General features: G+C 46.7%; 1 protein-coding gene across 3 annotated transcripts in view; it reads right to left on the bottom strand.

Annotated features, from left to right (window-relative positions):
* st3gal8 (ST3 beta-galactoside alpha-2,3-sialyltransferase 8) overlaps positions 1-23,066 on the bottom strand; it is a 72,460-nt gene that overhangs the window by 39,261 nt on the left and 10,133 nt on the right. For 2 of the 3 annotated variants that reach the window (XM_056273824.1, XM_056273825.1), the window contains exon 2: positions 365-721. In XM_056273824.1, coding sequence (XP_056129799.1) covers positions 365-575 — 211 coding nt within the window. In that variant the 5' untranslated portion in view covers positions 576-721. The remainder of the gene's footprint in view (positions 1-364; positions 722-23,066) is intronic. The other variant, XM_056273826.1, reaches the window with a different exon arrangement.

The following is a 23,066-nucleotide window of genomic DNA, read 5'->3' as shown; positions in this document are numbered from 1 at the left end:
AATATCAACCAGCTGTTACCATTACTAATATTAACCTACTGTTACTATTACTAATATCAACCAGCTGTTACCATTACTAATATCAACCAGCTGTTACTATTACTAATATCAACCAGCTGTTACTATTACTAATATCAACCAGCTGTTACCATTACTAATATCAACCAGCTGTTACTATTACTAATATCCACCAGCTGTTACCATTACTAATATTAACCAACTGTTACTAATATTAACCAGCTGTTACTATTACTAATATTAACCAGCTGCTATGGTTACTAATATTAACAATAAGTTGTCATGGTGATATTGGTGCACACTTACTCATACATCCTGATAACCATAAAGATTCTATCAGTCCTACCATGAGAAGTACCAGTGGAAGGCCTCCTGCTGTGGTTGTTCTGACCTGTCTCCCCACTGCGCTCGCAGCTGCCTCCTCTGGTGGGCATGTTCTGGCCAGTGGGCATGACCACAGACAGGAAGTGACTCCGGTGGATGGTTTGACTGGCGATCATCAGGAAGAGGATGGCAGCAAACAGCACGGCCACATACAACTTCCTCCTCAGTAACATGTCTTTCTGTCTGTCTGTGTGACAAGTCAGTCTGTCTGTCAGTCTGTCAGTCTGTCCGTCAGTCTGTCTGTCAGTCGTTTGTTTTGGTCATTTCTCCATCGGCCTGCTCTCACCCTCCTCTTCATGGAGAACTCAGCGTCTCAGGCCTGTAAAGGGGTGTGAGAAACGAGAACAGATCTCTGATCAGGCCGTCCCAGAGAGGACAGACTCCTATCAGTAGAAGATTCTTTACATTTCCTGCCCCCCCCCCACCCCACCCCACCCCCCCGTGGTGGTCTGCCGGTCTATCTAGGACACAGACCGACAGCGAGACAGACAGGCAGACAGAATTAAAAGAAATGAGAAGAAAAAGGAAAACCAGAAGACATCATTTAGAGAGTAGTAGTTTACTGTACTATTACCTCTAACCAACATCATTACTGCCACCGTCCCTGCTGACCCCTGAAGATCACTCAGTGCTTCAGCTCTCAGGTGGAAGTCTCTGAATATCTCAACCTTTTCAAGGTGTTGTGGAGATATTTCAATATAAAAACTCTTCAAAAAACAATAAAGCTAATTTAATATGTCTATCAATCAAGTCGTGTTGGTTGATGTTACTGAAGCAAAAAAGGATTACATCATTAAATTGATTAATTTGTCATCCAAACACAATTCTGGGTTTCATCACAAAATCTCTTTGTGTAATGATCCTGAATTTTCTGTACCAAATTGTGAGAAAACTCATTTTCCCACAATCCTCTCCGGGATCCTCTCACATCATGATTGACATGGTCATATTTCTACTGAGGTATTATCTAACGCTGGTTATCATAGGCAGTAAGTCCACTGTAAAACATGTCATTTGCAGGCGAGGTAACCCCCAGGACCAAATCTAACAAGACAAGAACTCTACTTTCAAGTCTTTTAACCGGCATCAGCACCTAATTTACATGTCGTAACGTGTTGAATTAACTGCTGGTCGGTGAGGAGGGTCTTTTTCATCCAATTGCTATCGCCTCCTAGTGGCTGATTAATAATAGCAATGCCTTTTATCTGTGGGCGCCTTCCAGAGCAGTCACGGACACCTCACAGACCACAGTTAAAAACAAGCCGCACAAAGCAGGGATATACAGTAAGCTAACCCAACACATAGGTATAAAACCATCATCAGTAAAACCCGATGTGGGTGGAACCATTACAGTCTAGATCAGACGGAATATGCCAGTTTGAAAGGATGCATTTTGAGATGGGATCTGAAGGCTGACAGAAAGTCGATGTTGTGAAGGTGTTGTGAGAGAGAGGTCCATAGGCGGGGGGCAGAACGACTGAAGGCTCTAGTCCCCATGGTAGTCACGCGGGATGATGGTGTAGTGGGTTGGAGAGCAGAAGAGGATGTGAGAGTGCGGGAGGGCGTGTGGATATGAAGGAGTTCAGAAAGATATGAAGAAGCAAAGTTATTAAGGGCCTTAAAGGTGAGGAGCAATGGAGTTGCTGAAGAACAGGAGTGATATGATCTATGGAAGGAATTCTGCACCAACTGAGGTTTATGAAGACACTTGAGGGGAAGTCCAAAGAGGATAGAACTGCAGTAGTCAATACGGGATGTAACCAGGGTGTGAGTGAGTATGGCGGTGCTGTTAGGCGTAAGTGACGGGTGAAGACGATTAATATTGTGTAGGTGGAAGTATGTAGACTGAATAACATTGTTGATGTGTCCTTCAAAAGATAATGTGCTGTCCAAGATGACACCCAGACTCTTAACCTGAGTAGAAGCAGGAACTATAGAATTCTCAATCACTAGACAATGAGGATTCTGCTTCCTGAACACGTTTGGGTGTATTTAATGGATTTTGGGCTGCTGATCACGAATATCACCTTAAAATGTTCCTATCACATACCGTTTTGTAGATACAACCTATTTTTATTATTTCCCATCATATTTTAATTCGACTAGTGTGTTGCCCACAAAGCGAGCTGTGTTGGTCAGTGCCAGCATGCCTGGGCAGCACTCAGTGTAGGTGCTGTGTTAGGCAGCCTGGGCATGCTGGGTCAGGATAGATGCTGGCAGACAGGCTATAAAAGCTGCTCACATGTACACATGCTGTTTGGACGCATGTTGGTGCACATGTTCTTCAGGCAGTAGCATAGTGAGTATTCCTAACAACAGGATTTACTGTCTTCAGGAAGATTTAATACAGCAGAAATGTCTCATCAGTGCTGCAGCAGCTGCAGTACATCCTGTTACATCTGTGGTGAGGACACGCTTAAGACTCAAACACGCACCATGACTGCACTTATTAAGAAAGCCTGTGAGCTCTACTTCTGATGCAACATTGGTGACCAAGAGAAACCCTGGGCTCCTCACATCTGTTGTGCAACATGTGCAGGAAACCCGAGAGCTTGGCTCAGAGGTACTCGGGAGTCAATGCCATTTGCAGTCCCAATGATATGGGGAGAACAGAAGGATCATGTGATGGATTGTTACTTCTGTCTGACCAATGCATCTGGCTTCTCTACTAACAATAAGAAATCTATTGAATACCCCAACCTGCCTTCAGCCATGAGACCAGTGCCACACGATGACAGTTTGCCAGTACTGAAACCACCAGAGACATGGAGCCAAGATGAGGCAGATGAAGATGCTACAATGCATGAACCAGATGTGGAAAACGACACTGATCCAGATGTTGAACGCTTTATGCCTGGTTATCCTCATCTGATAACACAGCCAGGATTAAACGACCTGGTCAGGGACTTGGATTTGTCAAAAGCTGAAGCAGAAGTACTTGGTTCAACATTGCAAGGATGGGGTTTGCTGTCACCAGGTACAACATTTCTGTCTTTCAGAACCATCAAGAACATTTGACAAACTTCTTTACGCAGGTTGACAACCTGTTTCTGCACTGACATTGATGGATTGTTCATGGCTTTGGGTTGTGTGCCTGACCCACAACAATGGCGTCTTTTTATAGATTCGTCCAAGCCTGAAAGTTGTCCTGTTCTGCCATAGCAACGTCCACCCTTCAGTACCCACTGGCTATGCAGTACACATGAAAGAACCCTACAATAAAATGGAACTGTTGTTGAAACACATACAGTACAACTACGACTGGAACATGTGTGGTTATGTAAAAGTATTGGCACTGCTACTAGGAATGCAGCTGGGATATACAAAGTACTGCTGTTTCCTGTGTGAATGGGATAGCCGTGCTACAGAGTCACATTACATCTAAAAGAACCGGCCGCTCTGTAAGCATTTCATTCCAGGGCAGAAAAGTGTGGCGCATAAACCATTTGTCCACCCAACACAGATCTTTCTGCACCCTCTTCATATAAAAGTCGGATTGATGAAACATTTTGTGAAAGCAGTGAACAAAGAAGGTGATGGATTTCACTATCTGAGATAGATTTTCCAAGAATAACTGAAGCCAAGATGAAGGAAGGCATGTTTGTTGGTCCAAAATCAGACTTGCATCAATGACGGGGAGTTAGAAGATCTGCTAGTGACGCAGGGAAAATAGCATGGGAGTCATTTAAGGATGTTGTTGAGAATTTTCTTGGCAACTACAGAGCAACAAACTACACTGAGCTGCTTGACAACATGCTTAAAGCACACAAAACCATGAAGTGCAACATGTCATTGAAAATTCATGTTCTGCATCACACTTGGACTTCTTCCCTGCTGATCTTGGTGCAGTCAGTGATGAACATGGTGAAAGGTTTCACCAGGACATTGCAATCATGGAAAAGAGGTATCAGGAGTCCATCAATGCTGGCCAACTATTGTTGGACACTGACACGAGAGGCACCAGATGCTGAGTATAAAAGAAAATCAGCTGCAAAACATTTTAAGCTCAGTTGAACTAACGCCATGTGTCAGCATCATTATGCAATTAAAAATGTTACATTCAATAAAAGTTATTTTAATGTTTCTCAAAATTCCTATGTGATACAGCACATCTGAAATTATTTCCGAGTTCAGTTTAACATTGTCTGTAGTAATCTCTATTTTTTTTTCGGGGAGCAAAACATTTGAAAAAGTTTGTTGCCCAGAGTAGTCAGAGAAAAATCAAGTTTAGCCAAAGTAGATTTAGTGTCCATGAGGAGCGCCTCAGTTTTATCATTATTACGTTTGAGGAAACTGTATGAGAATCAGGATTTAATTTCTAGTAAGCAGTCAGAAAGAGAAGTGGGCAGAAGAGCGGAAGTTGGTTTGGTGGATAGAGCTGGGTGTCATCTGCATAGCAGTTATATTGAATGTCAAATTTCCTAAAAATATGGTTATTTCTCTAGTCTTGGAAATCAGCTCTTCTTTCTGTTTCTTCCCTTGTTTTTCATCTTTTCTACACACTCCAGGTTATGACTAGTCTTGCATGCTTAACCCTTAACCCCTAGACCTGACTTGTCTGTAACATTCCAAAGAATCACTTTTTCAAATATCTTCAAATTAGACTTTATGTCCTCATCTCAAAACCATTCATTAGATATACCTGTAATTTCCTCATTAGAGGCAGCAATTATAAGACATTGCTATGATAAAGGTTTAATGTCATCTTTGTATGGCTCGTTTCAATTTGGGTCTGATGAATCCTCAGAATCAACACTGAAATCATGGAAGGAAGATATAGATGATGAAATAGCTTTAGAAGACTGGAGTAAGACATGTAGGAAGGCTAAGAGGCAGAAACTTGAAACTAGCTTGAAACTTTTTTCATCATCAGCCGCTTCTCCGGGGTCGGGTCGCGGTGGCAGCAAGCTAAGCAGGACACTCCAGATGTCCCTCTCCCCAGCAACACCCTCCAGCTCCTCCTGGGGGATCCCAAGGAGTTCCCAGGCCAGACTGGACATGTAGTTGCTTCAGCGAGTTCTGGGTCTACCCCGGGGTCTCCTCCCATTGACCATGCCTAATAAATCTCCAAAGGAAGGCGCCCAGAAGGCATCCTAATTAGATACCCGAACCACTACAACTGGCTCCTTTCAACACGAAGGAGCAGCGGCTCTACTCCGAGCTCCCTCCGGATGTCCGAGCTCCTCACCCTATCTCTACACCTGAGCCCAGACACCCTACGGAGGAAACTCATTTCAGCCGCTTGTATCCGTGATCTCACCCTTTCGGTCACTACCCAAAGCTCATGACCATAGGTGAGGGTTGGAACGAAGACTGACTGGTAAATTGAGAGCTTTGCCTTCCAGCTCAGCTCCCTCTTCACCACAACGGTCTGGTACAACATCCACATTACTGCTGATGCTGCACCAATCCACCTGTCAATCTCCTGCTCCATCCTACCCTCACTCGTGAACAAGATCCCGAGATACTTGAACTCCTTCACTTGAGGCAACAACTCATCCCCAACCCGGAGGGAGCAATCCACCATTTTCTGGTAGAGAATCATGGCCTCAGACTTGGAGGTGCTGACTCTCATCCCGGCCATTTCACACTCAGCTGTAAACCGCCCCAGTGCGCTGGAGGTCGCGTTCTGATGAAGCCAACAAAACCACATCATCTGCAAAGAGCAGAGATGCAATTCTGAGGTTCCCAAAACGGACACACTCCTCACCTTGGCTGTGCCTTGAGATCCTGTCCATGAATATCACAAACAGAATAGGAGACAAGAGACAACCTTGGTGGAGTCCCACACCCACCGAAAAAGTGTTTGACTTCCTGCCAAGAATGCGGACAAAGCTCTCACTTTGGTTATACAAGGACCAGTAAGCTTGAAACTTATACAGTATAAATGGCTGATGTGTACATACATAACTCCTGTTAAATTGTACAAGTTTAATAATAACATTCCTGATACCTGTATCAAGTGTAATGAGGCAAGAGGGACATTATACCACTGTATATGGGAATGTGTGAAAGTGAAATCCTTTTGGCTAGATATTAATATGACTGATCAATTTTTATCAAAGAAATTACCATCGGATCCTAAGCTTTTTATTCTGGGTATGTATCCTATCAACCATCACTTACACAGCGAAGAGTTGAAATTCATAGACGTGTGTATATTACAAGCTAAATGTGTAATTGCTCTTAATTGGAAAAATATTAATGGGCCAAGAATTGGAATGTGGATTAAAAAAATGGCTTCAAACACGTCAATGGAAAAGATAACATATATTGTTAGACGTAAAATATTTTTGGTGATATCTGGAGAACATTTATGTACTTCTTAAGGCATAATGGTAATGCTGGTAATCTGCTTCAGCAGGAACAAGCTCTGAGGGAGTAGGGTACCATCAAGATCTTGCACACTGATCCGCGAAACACCCTTTACTTTGCTTTATTTATCCATTTGCATTTTATTTAAAACGTTTTTAAAACAAATTGTATGTACATGTTTTTTTCCTTTCTTTTGTGTTTCAGTTAATATGGATGAGTTACGGGAGGGGGAACGGGGGGGAAATGTTTGCTGTGTTTTATATAATAGTTACTCATTGTATTATCTGATGTGGTTTGCAAACTATAAAACAAAAAGTCCCTTCAGGCTTGTTCGACTCAACACACACGGCTGCAGGAACAGGCTGTCCAGTCAACTGACTCGAGTCATCGGTACTGCACACCATCAACTCTGAAAGGAGCTGTATTTATCACAGCTCTGCACAACCAGCAAACACCTTTTTCCTGTTAAAATACCAGTTTATTGGAGCGTCGACGCCTGGAAATAAAAGTGTTGAGAGAACTCGCTGCTTGTTAAGTAGGCATGTCGGGTTTGAGGCTAAACACCACCGATGAGGACAGAGTTTAAATTGAAATGAATTGGAGTGGTTTTTCTGTACCAGTATGTTCTAATGGACAAAACTTCTTTGCTGTTCACCATTTTAAATAAAGCTCCCCACTGGAGCAGCCCCAAAAAAAATCCACTCTCTCTCTCTCTCCTCGACCTCTGACCTCTGTGGTGACAGGGAGCTTGAATGGGAAACAGCTGTTGTGTTATGACAGAGACAGAGAGAAACAGAGAGAGACAGACAGATAGACAGACAGGGAGACAGACAGACAGAGACAGAGACAGAGGGAGAGAGACAGAGAGACCTTTGACCTTTAACCAAGTCTTTAATGGTCCACTTTTTCATTCACATTAAAATAACAATATCAACACAGATACTCATATACATAGTGAAACACAACAATCCCCATACACAGCAAAAACCAAAGATACAGACCTTCCCTTTTTCCGAAATTAAGAAGACGCAGTTGGTTTTCTGCGGTGCACAGAACATTTCCATGTCCCCAAACAGAATCAAATTCTTCCAAGTTTGAAATCATTTTGAAAAACGTGAACTCAATTTTCAGGCTTAGCAGCCACTAGAGCCCTGAACATGAGTGCAGCAGCTGTGGACCCTGTGCATTTCATTTTGTTTCTTCTGCTAAGCCAATGCTAATTTTTAGCCTAAATGATCAGAAAAGTAACCAAGGTGACACATCTGCACTGTGCTGCTGTGTACCTAGGACCTAAGACAAACAAGCTGTCTTCAAAAACCTCTCCTAAACCTCCGAGCCACTGCTGCAGTACAAAGAAAAGAGGGCTCAATCTGGGACAGCTGAGCCTCAAGTGCAGTAGAGTTTCTTCATCATTACAGAAAGAGCAGTGACTCCCTGCTCTAGGATCTATATGTGCCACATGTCTGTTTGTAGCAACAGCCCCATGTACCACCCTCCACTGTTGATTCGCAGTGCGTTTCTCTATGGGGGGTTTGTACGGGGACCTACAGCTGCCTTTGGGAGATGAACCTGGTGTTAACACACTCAACCAACTCGACTCCTGTACACCGGCTAGTGATGTTCTGTTGAGAACCTTTACAGTGACTGCACACAAGGCCTTCTTCGATGAACTTGAGAAGTCCTGCAGTTCTGGTGTTTTGAAACACAAAATAATAATAATAATAATTTTATTTATATAGCACCTTTCCAAAACAATGTTACAAAGTGCTTCACAAAAAACCCCCCAAAACAAATAAAACAAGACAAAGCAGGAATAAGAGTAAGATCAAATAAGAGCACATTACATTACATGACATTCCAGTCATTTAGCCGACGCTTTTATCCAAAGCGACTTACAGTACGTGCATCATTTAACGTAGGAGATCAGGAGAACTACTAGTCATCAGAGGTCATAAGTGCATCTTCTCTCTAAACAAGCATCTAAGAGCAAAACCAGTGCTAAAGTAAAAGTGTGAGAAAGAGATTTTTTTTTAAATGAGTGAATACAATAAGTGGTAAGAACAAGTAACAGGGTAGTAGTTCTTGAAGAGGTGAGTTTTCAACCTGCGCCGAAAGATGGGCAGCGACTCTGCTGTCCTGACATCAGTGGGGAGTTCAGTCCACCACTGTGGGGCCAGGACAGAACAGAGCCGTGAGTAAAAATAAAAATAGTAAAAATAAAAACAAATATTAAACACTTGTAAAAGCTTTCATAAAAAGAAAAGTTTTAAGACGAGATTTAAAAGAAGCTAGAGACTTAGTTCGTCTTAGCTCAGCAGGAAGAGTGTTTCACAGTGTGGGGGCTCTAACAGCAAAAGCCCCGTCACCCTTTGTAACCAACCGAGACCCGGGAATAACCAGCAGGGCTCCATCTGCAGACCTTAATGGTTGAGGGGGGACATACCAAGTCAATAAATCACAAATGTATAAAGGAGCAATACCATTTACAGCCTTAAAAGTGAGCAGTAAATTTTTAAAATCAATTCGAAATATAACAGGGAGCCAGTGTAGGGAAGCAAGCACAGGAGTGATATGGTTAAGCCTCCTTCTCATGCCCCCTTCACTTTCTCCTGCTCCTCCACTGCTGCACAGATGGACAAAGACAGGAAAACAGGCCACATAATTGGCTGATCCTCTCCACACTCTGCTCCTAGTTTCTCTCTGAAGAAGCCAGGAAGTGCACTGATCACTTCCTCCAACAACCTCTCCATTAAATGAAGAGATTTAAAACCAGTCTCTTGGCTCAAAATAGCAGCCATTTTCCACTGTCCCCCTTATCTGAGACACACTGACTTAGTAAGCCCAGCGTATCAGTGGGTTATAGAACAGTGGTTCCTCCCCTACACTGCCATAGATCTGGGAGTAGTCTCTTTTTGTGTCCAAGACTGTTCCCCAAGCTCAGAGGACAGCCTGATAAAAGGGTGTCATAGTGAACTCCATGCCAGCTAGGTCCAGAAGGAACAAGTGCTTGTCACAGTTCGGGTTCATAATCCTACGAAGCAACACATATACTGTTTCACTCCAAAGCTGTTGTTTATGGTGTAATAGCCGCTGCACAATTTGAAGGCAAAAAGGTGTGATACAACTGCAGAGATCAATCAGGCCCTGGCCTCCTTGTAATACTGGTAGAAACAATACAGCAGATTTAGTCCGGTGAACGCCTCCCCAAAGTTCACCAGCCTCTTCTGTACTTCTCTTATGAGCATGTCTGGAGGTTCTACAACTGTAAACCAGTGCCAGAACATCGAGGCAATCAAGTTATTAACAATCAAGACTCTTTCCCCTATAGGACAACTGAGGCTGGATCTAAATCCATCTAATCCGTCTGATCTTTCAACTAAATCCTCCCAGTTTTTGCTCAGAAAGCAATCACTGCCCAGAAAGACACCTAAGCATTTCATGCCTTCTGTGTTGCATGGCAGCCCAGCTGGTAATGTTGGCTTCTCTTTATTGTTCCACTCCCCCAGTAATAAACCCTGAGATGTAGACCAATTGACTTTTGCGAAAGAAGTTTGTTTGTTTAAGGCCAATTTCTGCTTGAGAATTTTTATATCGTTTTGACTTGTTATGAAAACTGTGACATCATCAGCGTATGCTGATAAGCTAACTGAATTGGTGATGTTCCCTGAAAAGGTTAGTCCTGAGAGACCCTGCCTGAGCTGAATTAAAAGAGGCTTGATGGCCAGAGAGTACAGCATTCCAGATAAGGGACAACCCTGTCTTATACCTCTCTGAACAGAGACAGGTCGGCTGAGTCCGACTCCTACCTTTAACAGAACACTGGCTCCAGAATACAACAACTTGATCCATGAAATAAATGTATCCCCGAAACCAAAACCTTTCAAGTGTTTTGAACAAACAACAATGATCAACCCTATCAAAAGCCTTCTCTTGATCTATAGAAAGTAGGCCAATGTCCAGCTCCTGGAGCTTAGATATACCTATAATGTCCCGTATCAAAAACAGATTATCCTTAATTGTATGGTCAGGAACACAGTACGTCTGGCTATGATGTACAACAGTATCCATACACTGTTTGAGTCTATTTAAAGGACATTTTGCAATTATTTTATAGTCTGTACATAACAATGAAACTGGTCTCCAGTTTTTCAGTAAGCCAAGCTCTCCCTTTTCGGGTAACAGCGTTAGGACAGCTCTTCTACAACTCAAAGGTAAAGTCCCAGAATCCAAACAGTCTTTAAATACGTCATGTACGTCTTGTCCAATTAAGAGTCCAGAATGTCTTGTAAAACTCCGAAGGAAGTCCATCAACTCCAGAGGCTTTGCCACAGCTGAGCTGCTGAACCGCTGCAGACATCTCATCAAAGGAGATAGGGGACTCCAGTGAGGCTACCTGTGTTTCACCCAGCTGAGGCAGTCTCTCCAGTATCTCCTCCACACAGTCAGAGTCACACTCCTCAACACTGAACAGGCCACTGTAGAAGTCTATGGTCAACTTCCTCATTTCTGATGGATCAGTTGTTATTGCCCCATTTGGAAGCCTGAGATGCATCATCACATTATTTTTTCTAATTTTTCTTTCAAGCTTAAAGAAAAGAGAAGTAGGAGCATCTATACCTTTGATGGTAGAGATTCGAGTTCTGATTAAAGCACCCTTTGCGTTCTCATGTAAAAACCTACCTAAAGCCTTCCTCCTACTCCCAGGTCCTGCTATTGCCATCATTTCCAATAATCACGTCATCTTCTAATATTGTAATTTCTTTCTCTAATTCTTCAAAACAGATTTTCTCTATAGCGAATGTGTTTGTTTTTTTGTATTGCTGACATAATATCCTAATTTGTGTTTTTCCTACCTCCCATCACCGAGCTAAACTCTCAAACATTTTCTTCCTCAGCCTCCATTTACTCCAGAAGTCAGAGAAGAACTGACAGAAAGCTTTATCATGTGTTAGCCATGCATCGAAGTGCCAGAAGGGACAGCGTCGAAATTGAACTTGTAAGGAAAAATCTGCCACAACTAAATCAATCAATCAAGTTGCATTTTATATAGCGCTTTTCTAGATGCAACAGCTACTCAAAGCACTTTACAATTAAATAATTCACACACACACACACACACACACACACACACACAAACACACATACACACACACACACTTATACACTGATGGCATGTCAACTATGCAAGATGCAAGATAACTGCTCATCTGGAGCATTGAGGAGTTCAGAGTCTTGCTCAGGGGCACCGTCATTTTTTGCTAGGAGGAGCAGAGAATAAACTAATCCTCCATGGTCTCACTGCTCATGACTGAGCACCAATGTTAGCTCATATTACATAATATATAAGACTAAATGATGATCTGAAAATCCAACAGGTGATATTGTGGACTTAATTAACCTGTTGCTGTATGTTTGATTTAGGTAAATCCCATCCAACCTGGCTGCCCTCACACTACCCTCAACAGCTTTTACCCATGTGTACTGTCTAACTGCTGAATTAAGTGTCCTCCAAACACCCATGATGTCATTTTCTGCGACCACACTGGACACAAATGAAGCTGACAGTGGATGAGACTCTTCTGAGTTTCTGTCAACTGTAGGATGTGTAGTGCAATTCTAGTCTCCCCCCACTACTATGACTGAGCCACTATTAAACTGTTTGTCTTTCAGTTTGCTAAACAATCTTAAACGATCAGTGCCAGTATTATAAGCATACACATGTATGAACACAAATTGTATTTCTCTGATTGTTGCCTGAACTACTTGGATTCTGCCCTGCTCCACTTCACATGTCAAAACATTTGTTAAAAGGAGGCGCTGTGAGGAGAACAGCTACACCCGCACTAAAATTGGTACCATGGCTAAAAAAAAACAAAAAAACTGGCCTGTCCAACTCATTCCCCACTCTATCTCACTGTCTGCAGAGCTAAGTGTTTCCTGTAAGAAGAGCACATCCCTGTTTTAAGCTCTACTCGGCTCAGCCACCGTACCTCACTTATCTCTAATGGCCGGTTATATCATGGACAATGCACAGAGGAAACGGGAACCCAATAATATCAATGGATGCTGAGAAGGCGTTTGACAGGATCGATCCTAGCTTTATGTTACAAATGCTAGAAGCCATGAATTTTGGGGAGAGATTAATACAATATACCAAAAACGCTTTTTAATGCCCCTAAGGCTCAAATCTTAACTAATGGGGTCCTGTCGGATGCTTTCTCGTTCTCTAGAGGGGTCCAACAGGGCTGTTGCATCTCACCATTGTTATTTTCTGTCACCATTGAACGGCTCACTATTGCCAGTCGAGCCAATACAGCCATCTGTTATCAAATTTGATACTTCTGAGCACAAAATAAAATCTCTCTACGCAGACGATGTTTCAACATATCTAACTGACCCAGCTAATTCAGCCCCTCCACTTTTTCATTGTCTACAAGAATACAGTGCAGCCTCAGGATAAAAAATAAACTTATTTAAAAGTGATGTTCTGCCATTAAACACACAAGACAGACATATATAGATAGATAGATAGATAGATAGATAGATAGATAGATAGATAGATAGATAGATAGATAGATAGATAGATAGATAGATAGATAGATAGATAGATAGATACACACATATAGCATTTTTTTCCGAAACCGTCAATGGTGTTGTTGTAAGTGCTCAACTAATGAGGAGCGGAATATCAATACAGATGCAGGGTATGTATATATACTATATCAACACGGATACAGGAAAAAAGATCTTAATGCATAGCAGTACAGGCCTGTTTCATGCATCTCGCACTCATCAGCTGCTAATGTATTTTTCACAAAGAATCATACAGTTACGTTGCCCAGCGTCATGCCCCTAATTTCAGTTGGACAGCGACCAATCAGATGGGGAAACATTCAAATTATAACAACCAATGAGGTAGGTACTTATGATGCATAGCAACCAATGGAGGGGTAGAAAGCATTAGCAGCTGATGAGTGCAAGATGCACGAAACAGGCCTGTACTGCTATGCATTAAAATCTTTTTTCCTGTATCCGTGTTGATATTCCACTCCTCATTAGTCGAGCACTCAACACCACTGACAGTTTCAGAAAAACAAAGCTATATATATAAACTGTAACATTAGAACACTCACTGAATCACTGAAGGTATGTCCTTATGGTTTTAAATACCTGGGCATAAACATCCGAAAACACCATGACGAAGTGCTCAAACACAGCTATTTGAATCTCTTGGAGAAAATTAAGACAGACACTCAAAGATGGACCAACTTGCTACTGTCCCTAATTGGTAGAGTGAACACAATTAAAATGAATGTATTACCAAAGCTTGACTACCTTTTTATTTGTATCCCTCTGAGTCCCCAAGAGCTTTTTCAATGAAGTTGCATTTTATATAGCGCTTTTCTAGCTGCAACAGCCAGACAAACTCTCCAGGCCCCTTACACTAAAGGTGGTTTGAACCTCCTACCATCTATTATCTACTATCTGGCATCTCAGTTCCGGCTGATATGGATTTGGCTGCACGCTGAGGGTAATGAAGTTAGATGCCTATCTATAGAACAACATAAGCTGAATACTAGGAGTCCCACACAATTTTGGGAATAGATATCTCATTACTAAGAAAGAACCTTTTATGGGTAACCCCAACATTTAAAATCTCATAGCTGATGGAACATTAAAGAAATGGGTCTATAATGGGATCAAAACTGGAGGAGACTTATATAGTGGCAATATACTGTCTACATTTCTGTCTAAATGTTTAATATTTGTTTTTATTTTTACTGTTTTTAATTTTACTCTTATTTGATCTTGGTCTTATTCCTGCCTTGTCTGGTTTTATCTGTATTTTTATTTTTTTGTGAAGCACTTTGTAACATTGTTTTAGAAAGGTGCTATATAAATAAAATTATTATTTTTATTATTGTTATTACATTTCAACAATTATCTTCCAAATTTAATTTGCCAAGACACAGTCTCTTTAAATACCTTCAAATCAGACACTGGGTTCCAGATAATTCAATAGATTTCCCATTTATTCCAAATGAATCACCCCTAGAGGATCATTTGCTTAACATATCAGTCTCCCCCGCTAGGGGGCTGATGTCCTCAGTAGACAACATTCTAAATAGAAATCTACAAACCCCAGTTCCAGTGAAGCTGGGACGTTGTGTAAAACGTGAATAAAAACAGAATACAATCATTTGCAAATCCTTTTCCACCTATCTTCAATTGAATACACTACAGAGACAAGATATTTAATGTTCAAACTGATAAACTTTATTGTTTTTTGCGAATATTCACTCATTTTGGATTTGATGCCTGCAACACGCTCCAAAGAAGCTGGGACAGGGGCAACAACAGACTGGGAAAGTTGAGGAATGCTCAAAAACCCCCTGTCTGGAACATTCCACAGGTGAACAGGTTAACTGGAAACAGGGGAGTGTCATGATTGGGTATAAAAGGAGCATCCCCGAAAGGCTCAGCCGTTCACAAGCAAGGATGGGGCGAGGGTTCCCACTTTGTGAACAACTGTGTGAGCAAATAGTCCGACAGTTTAAGAACAACGCTTCTCAACGTACAACTGCAAGGAATTTAGGGGTTTCATCATCTGCAGTCCATAATATCATCACTAGATCCAGAGAATCCGGAGAAATCTTTGCACGTAAGCGGCAAGGCCCAAAACCAACACTGAATGCCCGTGACCTTCGACCCCTCAGGCGGCACTGCATTAAAAACCCACATCATTGTGTAAAGGATATTACCACGTGGGCTCAGGAGCACTTGGGAAAACCATCGTCAGTTAACACAGTTGGTCGCTACATCTACAAGTGCAGGTTAAAACTCTACCATGCAAAGCCAAAGCCAGATATCAACACCACCCAGAAACACCGCCGGCTTCTCTGGCCCGAGCTCATCTGAGATGGACTTGTAGAGGTTATGGGGCTACATAATTCCCCTTATGGAGCTGGTAGGAACGTTAGTTTACAGCTGCTGTTTGCTCGGTTCGGGTTTACAGTGACACACTTCCGCTGCGCGGGTTTTTGTGTTGTTGTAATGTTGGAAGGAATAGATGGTGCACGTTGTGTAGCTGAAAGAGAAAGTTGTCACGACTCCTGCTTGAACTCCTCTACACCGGTGACCCCGATGTTTGTCTCTTGGTAGTTATCAGAGACAATCTTTCAGATGAACATGGTTGACGAAATCACCGCGGTTTCTCTCAAACTGCCAGAGTTCTGGGAGTCATCGGCAACGACATGGTTCGCCCAGGTGGAGGCGCAGTTTGCTGTCCGCAAGATAACGGATGATGCTACTAAATACTACTACGTGGTATCGGCGCTCGGGTGTTGGACTGCAACTACAGTGGTGAGTCTCCTTACAAATCCTCCGGTGGCAGACAAATACAAGGGGCTCAAAGACCACCTCTTGAAGATTTTTGAACTGTCCGACGCTGAGAGGGTCCACCGCCTCTTTTCTCTGCAAGGCTTGGGTGATAGCAGGCCATCCGAGCTCATGGACAAGATGCTGAATCTGCTGGGACCGGCGCACACACCTGATTTCCTCTTTGTCCAACTGTTTCTGGGACACCTGCCTGCTCAGGTGCGGGCCGCTTTGGCTAACACCAGCATTACCGATTGCTGCAAGCTAGCTGAAGAAGCTGACAAGTTCTTCCTGGCCAGCTAACAGCAGCACTGCGCGTCCGCGCTCACCCCTGCCCACCCCCACATGCCACCACCTGGTGACTCCGTGGTGGTCGCCATGGCAACCCCCGGTCGGAGACAGGAGCCCGGCCTGTGCTTTTACCATGCAAAGTTCGGGGCCAAGGAGAAAAAGTGCACCTCCCCGTGCAATCTCAGCTCGTCGGGAAACGCCAAGGCCGGCGCTCACTAGTGGCCATGGGCGTCGGCGTGGAGGACAACAGGCTACTTTTCCTGCGAGACTCCATCTCGGGGCGGCGTTTCCTATGCGACACTGGGGCGCAGAGGAGTGTCGTACCTGCATGGAGTGTGGACGCCCTGTCGGGCGCTCACGGCCCTCCCATGGAAGCTGCTAACGGCAGCTCTATCCGTACGTACGGCACGAGGCACACTGACATGTGTTTTAACGGACAGCGGTTCAGCTGAGATGTTGTCATCGCCGACGTGGCATTTCCCCTCCTCGGTGCAGATTTCCTTTGTGCTCACGGGCTGCTGGTGGACGTCAGGAATAGACGCCTGATTGACGCCGTCACCTTCGCTTCACACGCATGTGCACTCAGCGATACAGGCTCCGTCAGGCTGTCCAGCATGCTCTCCAATGAGGACGTGTTTCTCCATCTTCTCTCCTAGTTCCCTGACCTCACTCAGCCCACATTCTCGTCAACTACGACCAAACATGGGGTTGAGCACCACATCGTCACCACTCACCCGCCGGTGCACGCCCGAGCTCGGCACCTCGACCCGGCCAAGCTCTGTGTCGCCAAGGCGGAGTTTGAGAACATGGAGCACCTCGGCATCATCCGTCGCTCCAGCAGCTCGTGGGCTTCACCCCTCCACATAGTGCCTAAGCCTGGCGGTGGGTGGTGTCCATGTGGTGACTACCGTCGGCTCAATGACGCAACAACACCGGACCGCTACCCGGTCCCTCACATCCAAGATTTCTCCGCCCACCTGGCTGGGAAAGTGATCTTGTCCAAGGTGGACCTCGTCCGGGGATACCACCAGGTGCCCGTCCATCCCGCGGATGTCCCCAAAACTGCTGTGACAACTCCGTTCGGACTGTTCGAGTTCCTGCGCATGCCGTTTGGGCTCAAGAACGCCGCGCAGTCCTTCCAACGCCTCATGGACTCAGTGTTGCGGGACCTGCCTTTCCCCTTTGTGTACCTGGATGACATCCTGGTCGCTAGCGCCTCCGTGTCCGAGCACTTGTCCCACCTCAGAGCCCTTTTCGAGAGGCTCAGCCTGCAGGGGTTGATAGTTAACCCGGCCAAATGCCAGTTTGGTCTGAGCACCATCGACTTCCTGGGCCACCGGGTCACCAAGGACGGGGCGGCCCCCCTTCCATCTAAGGTGGAGGCCGTCGCAGACTTTCCTCGCCCACACACGGCCCAGTCCCTCCGGGAGTTCATTGGCATGGTGTCCTTCTACCACCGGTTCATCCCCCGGGCTGCCGCTCTCCTCCGCCCCCTACATGAGGCTCTGAAGGGCACAGCCCCCAAACACGCCGTGGACTGGTCTGCAGAGAGGGACACGGCCTTTAAGGATGTGAAGGCCGCCCTGGCTGACGAGGCGATGCTGGCACACCCTGTGTCTGGAGCGCCCATCGCCATCACGACGGATGCTTCGGACTACGCTGTCGGCGCGGTTTACGATCAGCGGGTGAGCGGTGCGTGGCAGCCGCTTGCTTTCTTCAGCCGGAAGTTGAACCTGAGGGAGCGCAAATACAGCACCTTTGATCGTGAGGTGCTTGGCCTTTTCCTCGCTGTTAGGCACTTCCGTTTCCTGCTGGAGGGCCGTCAGTTCACGGCTTTCGTCGATCACAAACCGCTGGTGTTCGCGGTGCCCAAGGTGGCAGAGCCGTGGTCAGCCCGCCAGCAGCGACAGTTGTTCTACATCTCAGAGTTTACCACCGACGTGAGGCATGTCGCTAGGAAGTCCAACCCGGTCACCGACTGTCTCTCCCGGGCCATCGCTGGTGCCGCCCATTTGGGACTCGACTACAGCCAGATGGCGGCTGACCAGGCCGCCGACCCAGGAGTGCAGGCATGCAGGACCACCGTCACAGGGCTGCAGTTGGAGGATTTGGCTTTCGACGATGCCGGCGCCACGCTCCTGTGCGACGTCTCTACGGGTCAGCCCAGACCCATGGTTCTGACTGCTGGGAGGCGGCGGGTCTTCGACGCAGTCCATGGGCTGTCTCACCCTGGCAGAAAGCCTTCACAGAGGCTGGTGGCGGCAAAGTTTGTCTGGCATGGACTCAAAAAGGATGTGAGGGACTGGGCTGACACCTGTGTGGAGTACCAACGCTCCAAAGTGCCCCGGCACGTCAAAGCGCCCCTGATACCTTTCACGGTACCTGAGAGGAGGTTCGACCACGTGAATGTGGACCTGGTAGGCCCCCTACCCCCCTCCCGTGGTTTCACATACCTGCTCACCATGGTCGACAGGACCACGCGATGGCCAGAGGCCGTCCCGCTTTCGTCCACGACAGCGCCTGAGGTTGCCCGAGCGTTCATCGGAACCTGGGTCGCCCGCTTTGGCACCCCATCTGACCTCTTCTCGGACAGAGGGCCGCAATTCACGTCAGCGCTCTGGGAGGAGATGGCCGCGGGTTTAGGGGTGAGGCTCCATCGCACCACAGCGTATCACCCTCAGGCGAATGGATTGGTCGAGAGGTTCCATCGCTCGATGAAGGCCGCATTGCGGGCTACCCTCGAGGACGACCGCTGGGTCGACAAACTGCCTTGGGTCATGCTTGGGCTCAGGACGGCCCCCAAGGTGGACCTCCAGTCCTCATCCGCCGAACTGGTCTACGGACAGCCACTTCGGGTCCCGGGGGATTTCCTTCCCACCGCCACAGCTCCGTGGTCCGCCAGCTGCCAACTGGCTGCGCTGCAGGAGGAAGCCAGGGCTTTTGTACCGGTCCCCACACCTCAGCATGGCGGCTCTCAGTCCTATGTCCCCACGGAGCTGCGGTCGGCGGGGTGTGTTTTCATCTGTCAAGACGCGCACCGCGGTCCCCTGCAGCCACCCTACGACGGTCCATTTCGGGTACGGGACACTGGAGATAAGCACTTTGTGGTGGAGGTTGGCAGCAGGCTGGAGCGGATTTCTGTGGACCGCCTCAAGCCTGCTCACCTGGACTTGGACCGCCCTGTTGGTCTGGCCCTGCCCCCACGGCGGGGGCGCCCCCCGGCCCTGCCCCCCTCCCCCGGCGAGCCGCCCCCTGCTTCCCCAGCCCCTCCCTTTCCCCGGTCCAGCGGTGAGGACTCTGCTGCTTTGCCTGCGGTTAACCAGCCCCCAGCTCCTGTCCAGCAGAGCCGTTGGGGCAGAGAGATCCGCCCCCCTCGCCACACTGACTTGTCCTATTAAGGCGAGTTCTGGGGGGACGTGTGTAGTGGTTATGGGGATACATCATTCCCTTTCTTGAGCTGGTAGGAACGTTGGTTTACAGCTGCTGTTTCCTCGGTTCGGGTTTACAGTGATACACTTCCGCTGTGTGGGGTTTTTTTTTTGTTGTTTTTATGGTGAAGGAATAAATGGTGCAGGTTGTGTATCCGAAAGAGAAAGTTGTCACGACTCCTAATTGAACTCCTCTACAACCATACATTTAGTGGGCATCACATGGTCCCCAACAAGAAAAATGGCTCCTGACATAATAACTGTCCAGACCCACTGACAACCCAAATGTCTGGTAACGAAGCACTCAGGTTTGTATACTTTGTACCCACGTGTGGGACTACTGTAAGGCATGACTGTTTGGTATGGTAACGTCTGGTATGGATGTGTGAAATGATAAGGTGGGACTGCTGTCATGCACACAGAGGGTACACCCCAAACTGCTAAACTACTGACAGCAGAGTATGGCTGCCATGGAGGCTGGCCTAATGAGTGGTACGTCTGTGTTGGTTCCCTTGCTCGGTGTGATCCTCTAACTGACTGCTAAACTACTGACAGCAGAGTATGGCTGCCATGGAGGCTGGCCTAGTGAGTGGTACGTCTGTGTTGGTTTCCTTGGTCGGGGTGATCCTCTAACTGACTGCTAAACTACTGACAGCAGAGTATGGCTGCCATGGAGGCTGGCCTAATGAGTGGTACGTCTGTGTTGGTTCCCTTGCTCGGTGTGATCCTCTAACTGACTGCTAAACTACTGACAGCAGAGTATGGCTGCCATGGAGGCTGGCCTAGTGAGTGGTACGTCTGTGTTGGTTTCCTTGCTCGGGGTGATCCTCTAACTGACTGCTAAACTACTGACAGCAGAGTATGGCTGCCATGGAGGCTGGCCTAATGAGTGGTACGTCTGTGTTGGTTTCCTTGGTCGGGGTGATCTTCTAACTGACTGCTAAACTACTGACAGCAGAGTATGGCTGCCATGGAGGCTGGCCTAGTGTGTGGTACGTCTGTGTTGGTTTCCTTGTTCGGGGTGATCCTCTAACTGACTGCTAAACTACTGACAGCAGAGTATGGCTGCCATGGAGGCTGGCCTAGTGTGTGGTACGTCTGTGTTGGTTTCCTTGGTCGGGGTGATCCTCTAACTGACTGCTAAACTACTGACAGCAGAGTATGGCTGCCATGGAGGCTGGCCTAGTGTGTGGTACGTCTGTGTTGGTTTCCTTGCTCGGTGTGATCCTCTGACTGACTGCTAAACTACTGACAGCAGAGTATGGCTGCCATGGAGGCTGGCCTAGTGAGTGGTACGTCTGTGTTGGTTTCCTTGCTCGGGGTGATCCTCTAACTGACTGCTAAACTACTGACAGCAGAGTATGGCTGCCATGGAGGCTGGCCTAGTGTGTGGTACGTCTGTGTTGGTTTCCTTGGTCGGTGTGATCCTCTAACTGACTGCTAAACTACTGACAGCAGAGTATGGCTGCCATGGAGGCTGCCCTAATGAGTGGTACGTCTGTGTTGGTTTCCTTGCTCGGGGTGATCCTCTAACTGACTGCTAAACTACTGACAGCAGAGTATGGCTGCCATGGAGGCTGGCCTAGTGAGTGGTACGTCTGTGTTGGTTTCCTTGGTCGGGGTGATCCTCTAACTGACTGCTAAACTACTGACAGCAGAGTATGGCTGCCATGGAGGCTGCCCTAATGAGTGGTACGTCTGTGTTGGTTTCCTTGCTCGGGGTGATCCTCTAACTGACTGCTAAACTACTGACAGCAGAGTATGGCTGCCATGGAGGCTGGCCTAATGAGTGGTACGTCTGTGTTGGTTTCCTTGGTCGGGGTGATCTTCTAACTGACTGCTAAACTACTGACAGCAGAGTATGGCTGCCATGGAGGCTGGCCTAGTGTGTGGTACGTCTGTGTTGGTTTCCTTGTTCGGGGTGATCCTCTAACTGACTGCTAAACTACTGACAGCAGAGTATGGCTGCCATGGAGGCTGGCCTAGTGTGTGGTACGTCTGTGTTGGTTTCCTTGGTCGGGGTGATCCTCTAACTGACTGCTAAACTACTGACAGCAGAATATGGCTGCCATGGAGGCTGGCCTAGTGTGTGGTACGTCTGTGTTGGTTTCCTTGCTCGGTGTGATCCTCTGACTGACTGCTAAACTACTGACAGCAGAGTATGGCTGCCATGGAGGCTGGCCTAGTGAGTGGTACGTCTGTGTTGGTTTCCTTGGTCGGGGTGATCCTCTAACTGACTGCTAAACTACTGACAGCAGAGTATGGCTGCCATGGAGGCTGCCCTAATGAGTGGTACGTCTGTGTTGGTTTCCTTGCTCGGGGTGATCCTCTAACTGACTGCTAAACTACTGACAGCAGAGTATGGCTGCCATGGAGGCTGGCCTAATGAGTGGTACGTCTGTGTTGGTTTCCTTGCTCGGTGTGATCCTCTGACTGCTAAACTACTGACAGCAGAGTATGGCTGCCATGGAGGCTGGCCTAATGAGTGGTACGTCTGTGTTGGTTTCCTTGGTCGGTGTGATCTTCTAACTGACTGCTAAACTACTGACAGCAGAGTATGGCTGCCATGGAGGCTGGCCTAGTGTGTGGTACGTCTGTGTTGGTTTCCTTGTTCGGGGTGATCCTCTAACTGACTGCTAAACTACTGACAGCAGAGTATGGCTGCCATGGAGGCTGGCCTAGTGTGTGGTACGTCTGTGTTGGTTTCCTTGGTCGGGGTGATCCTCTAACTGACTGCTAAACTACTGACAGCAGAGTATGGCTGCCATGGAGGCTGGCCTAGTGTGTGGTACGTCTGTGTTGGTTTCCTTGCTCGGGGTGATCCTCTAACTGACTGCTAAACTACTGACAGCAGAGTATGGCTGCCATGGAGGCTGGCCTAATGAGTGGTACGTCTGTGTTGGTTTCCTTGCTCGGTGTGATCCTCTGACTGCTAAACTACTGACAGCAGAGTATGGCTGCCATGGAGGCTGGCCTAATGAGTGGTACGTCTGTGTTGGTTTCCTTGGTCGGTGTGATCTTCTAACTGACTGCTAAACTACTGACAGCAGAGTATGGCTGCCATGGAGGCTGGCCTAATGAGTGGTACGTCTGTGTTGGTTTCCTTGCTCGGGGTGATCCTCTAACTGACTGCTAAACTACTGACAGCAGAGTATGGCTGCCATGGAGGCTGGCCTAATGAGTGGTACGTCTGTGTTGGTTTCCTTGCTCGGGGTGATCTTCTAACTGACTGCTAAACTACTGACAGCAGAG

Source organism: Lampris incognitus, chromosome 2, assembly GCF_029633865.1.
Source record: "Lampris incognitus isolate fLamInc1 chromosome 2, fLamInc1.hap2, whole genome shotgun sequence".
Lineage (NCBI taxonomy): Eukaryota > Metazoa > Chordata > Actinopteri > Lampriformes > Lampridae > Lampris > Lampris incognitus.
This window is presented reverse-complemented; position numbering and strand designations above follow the sequence as displayed.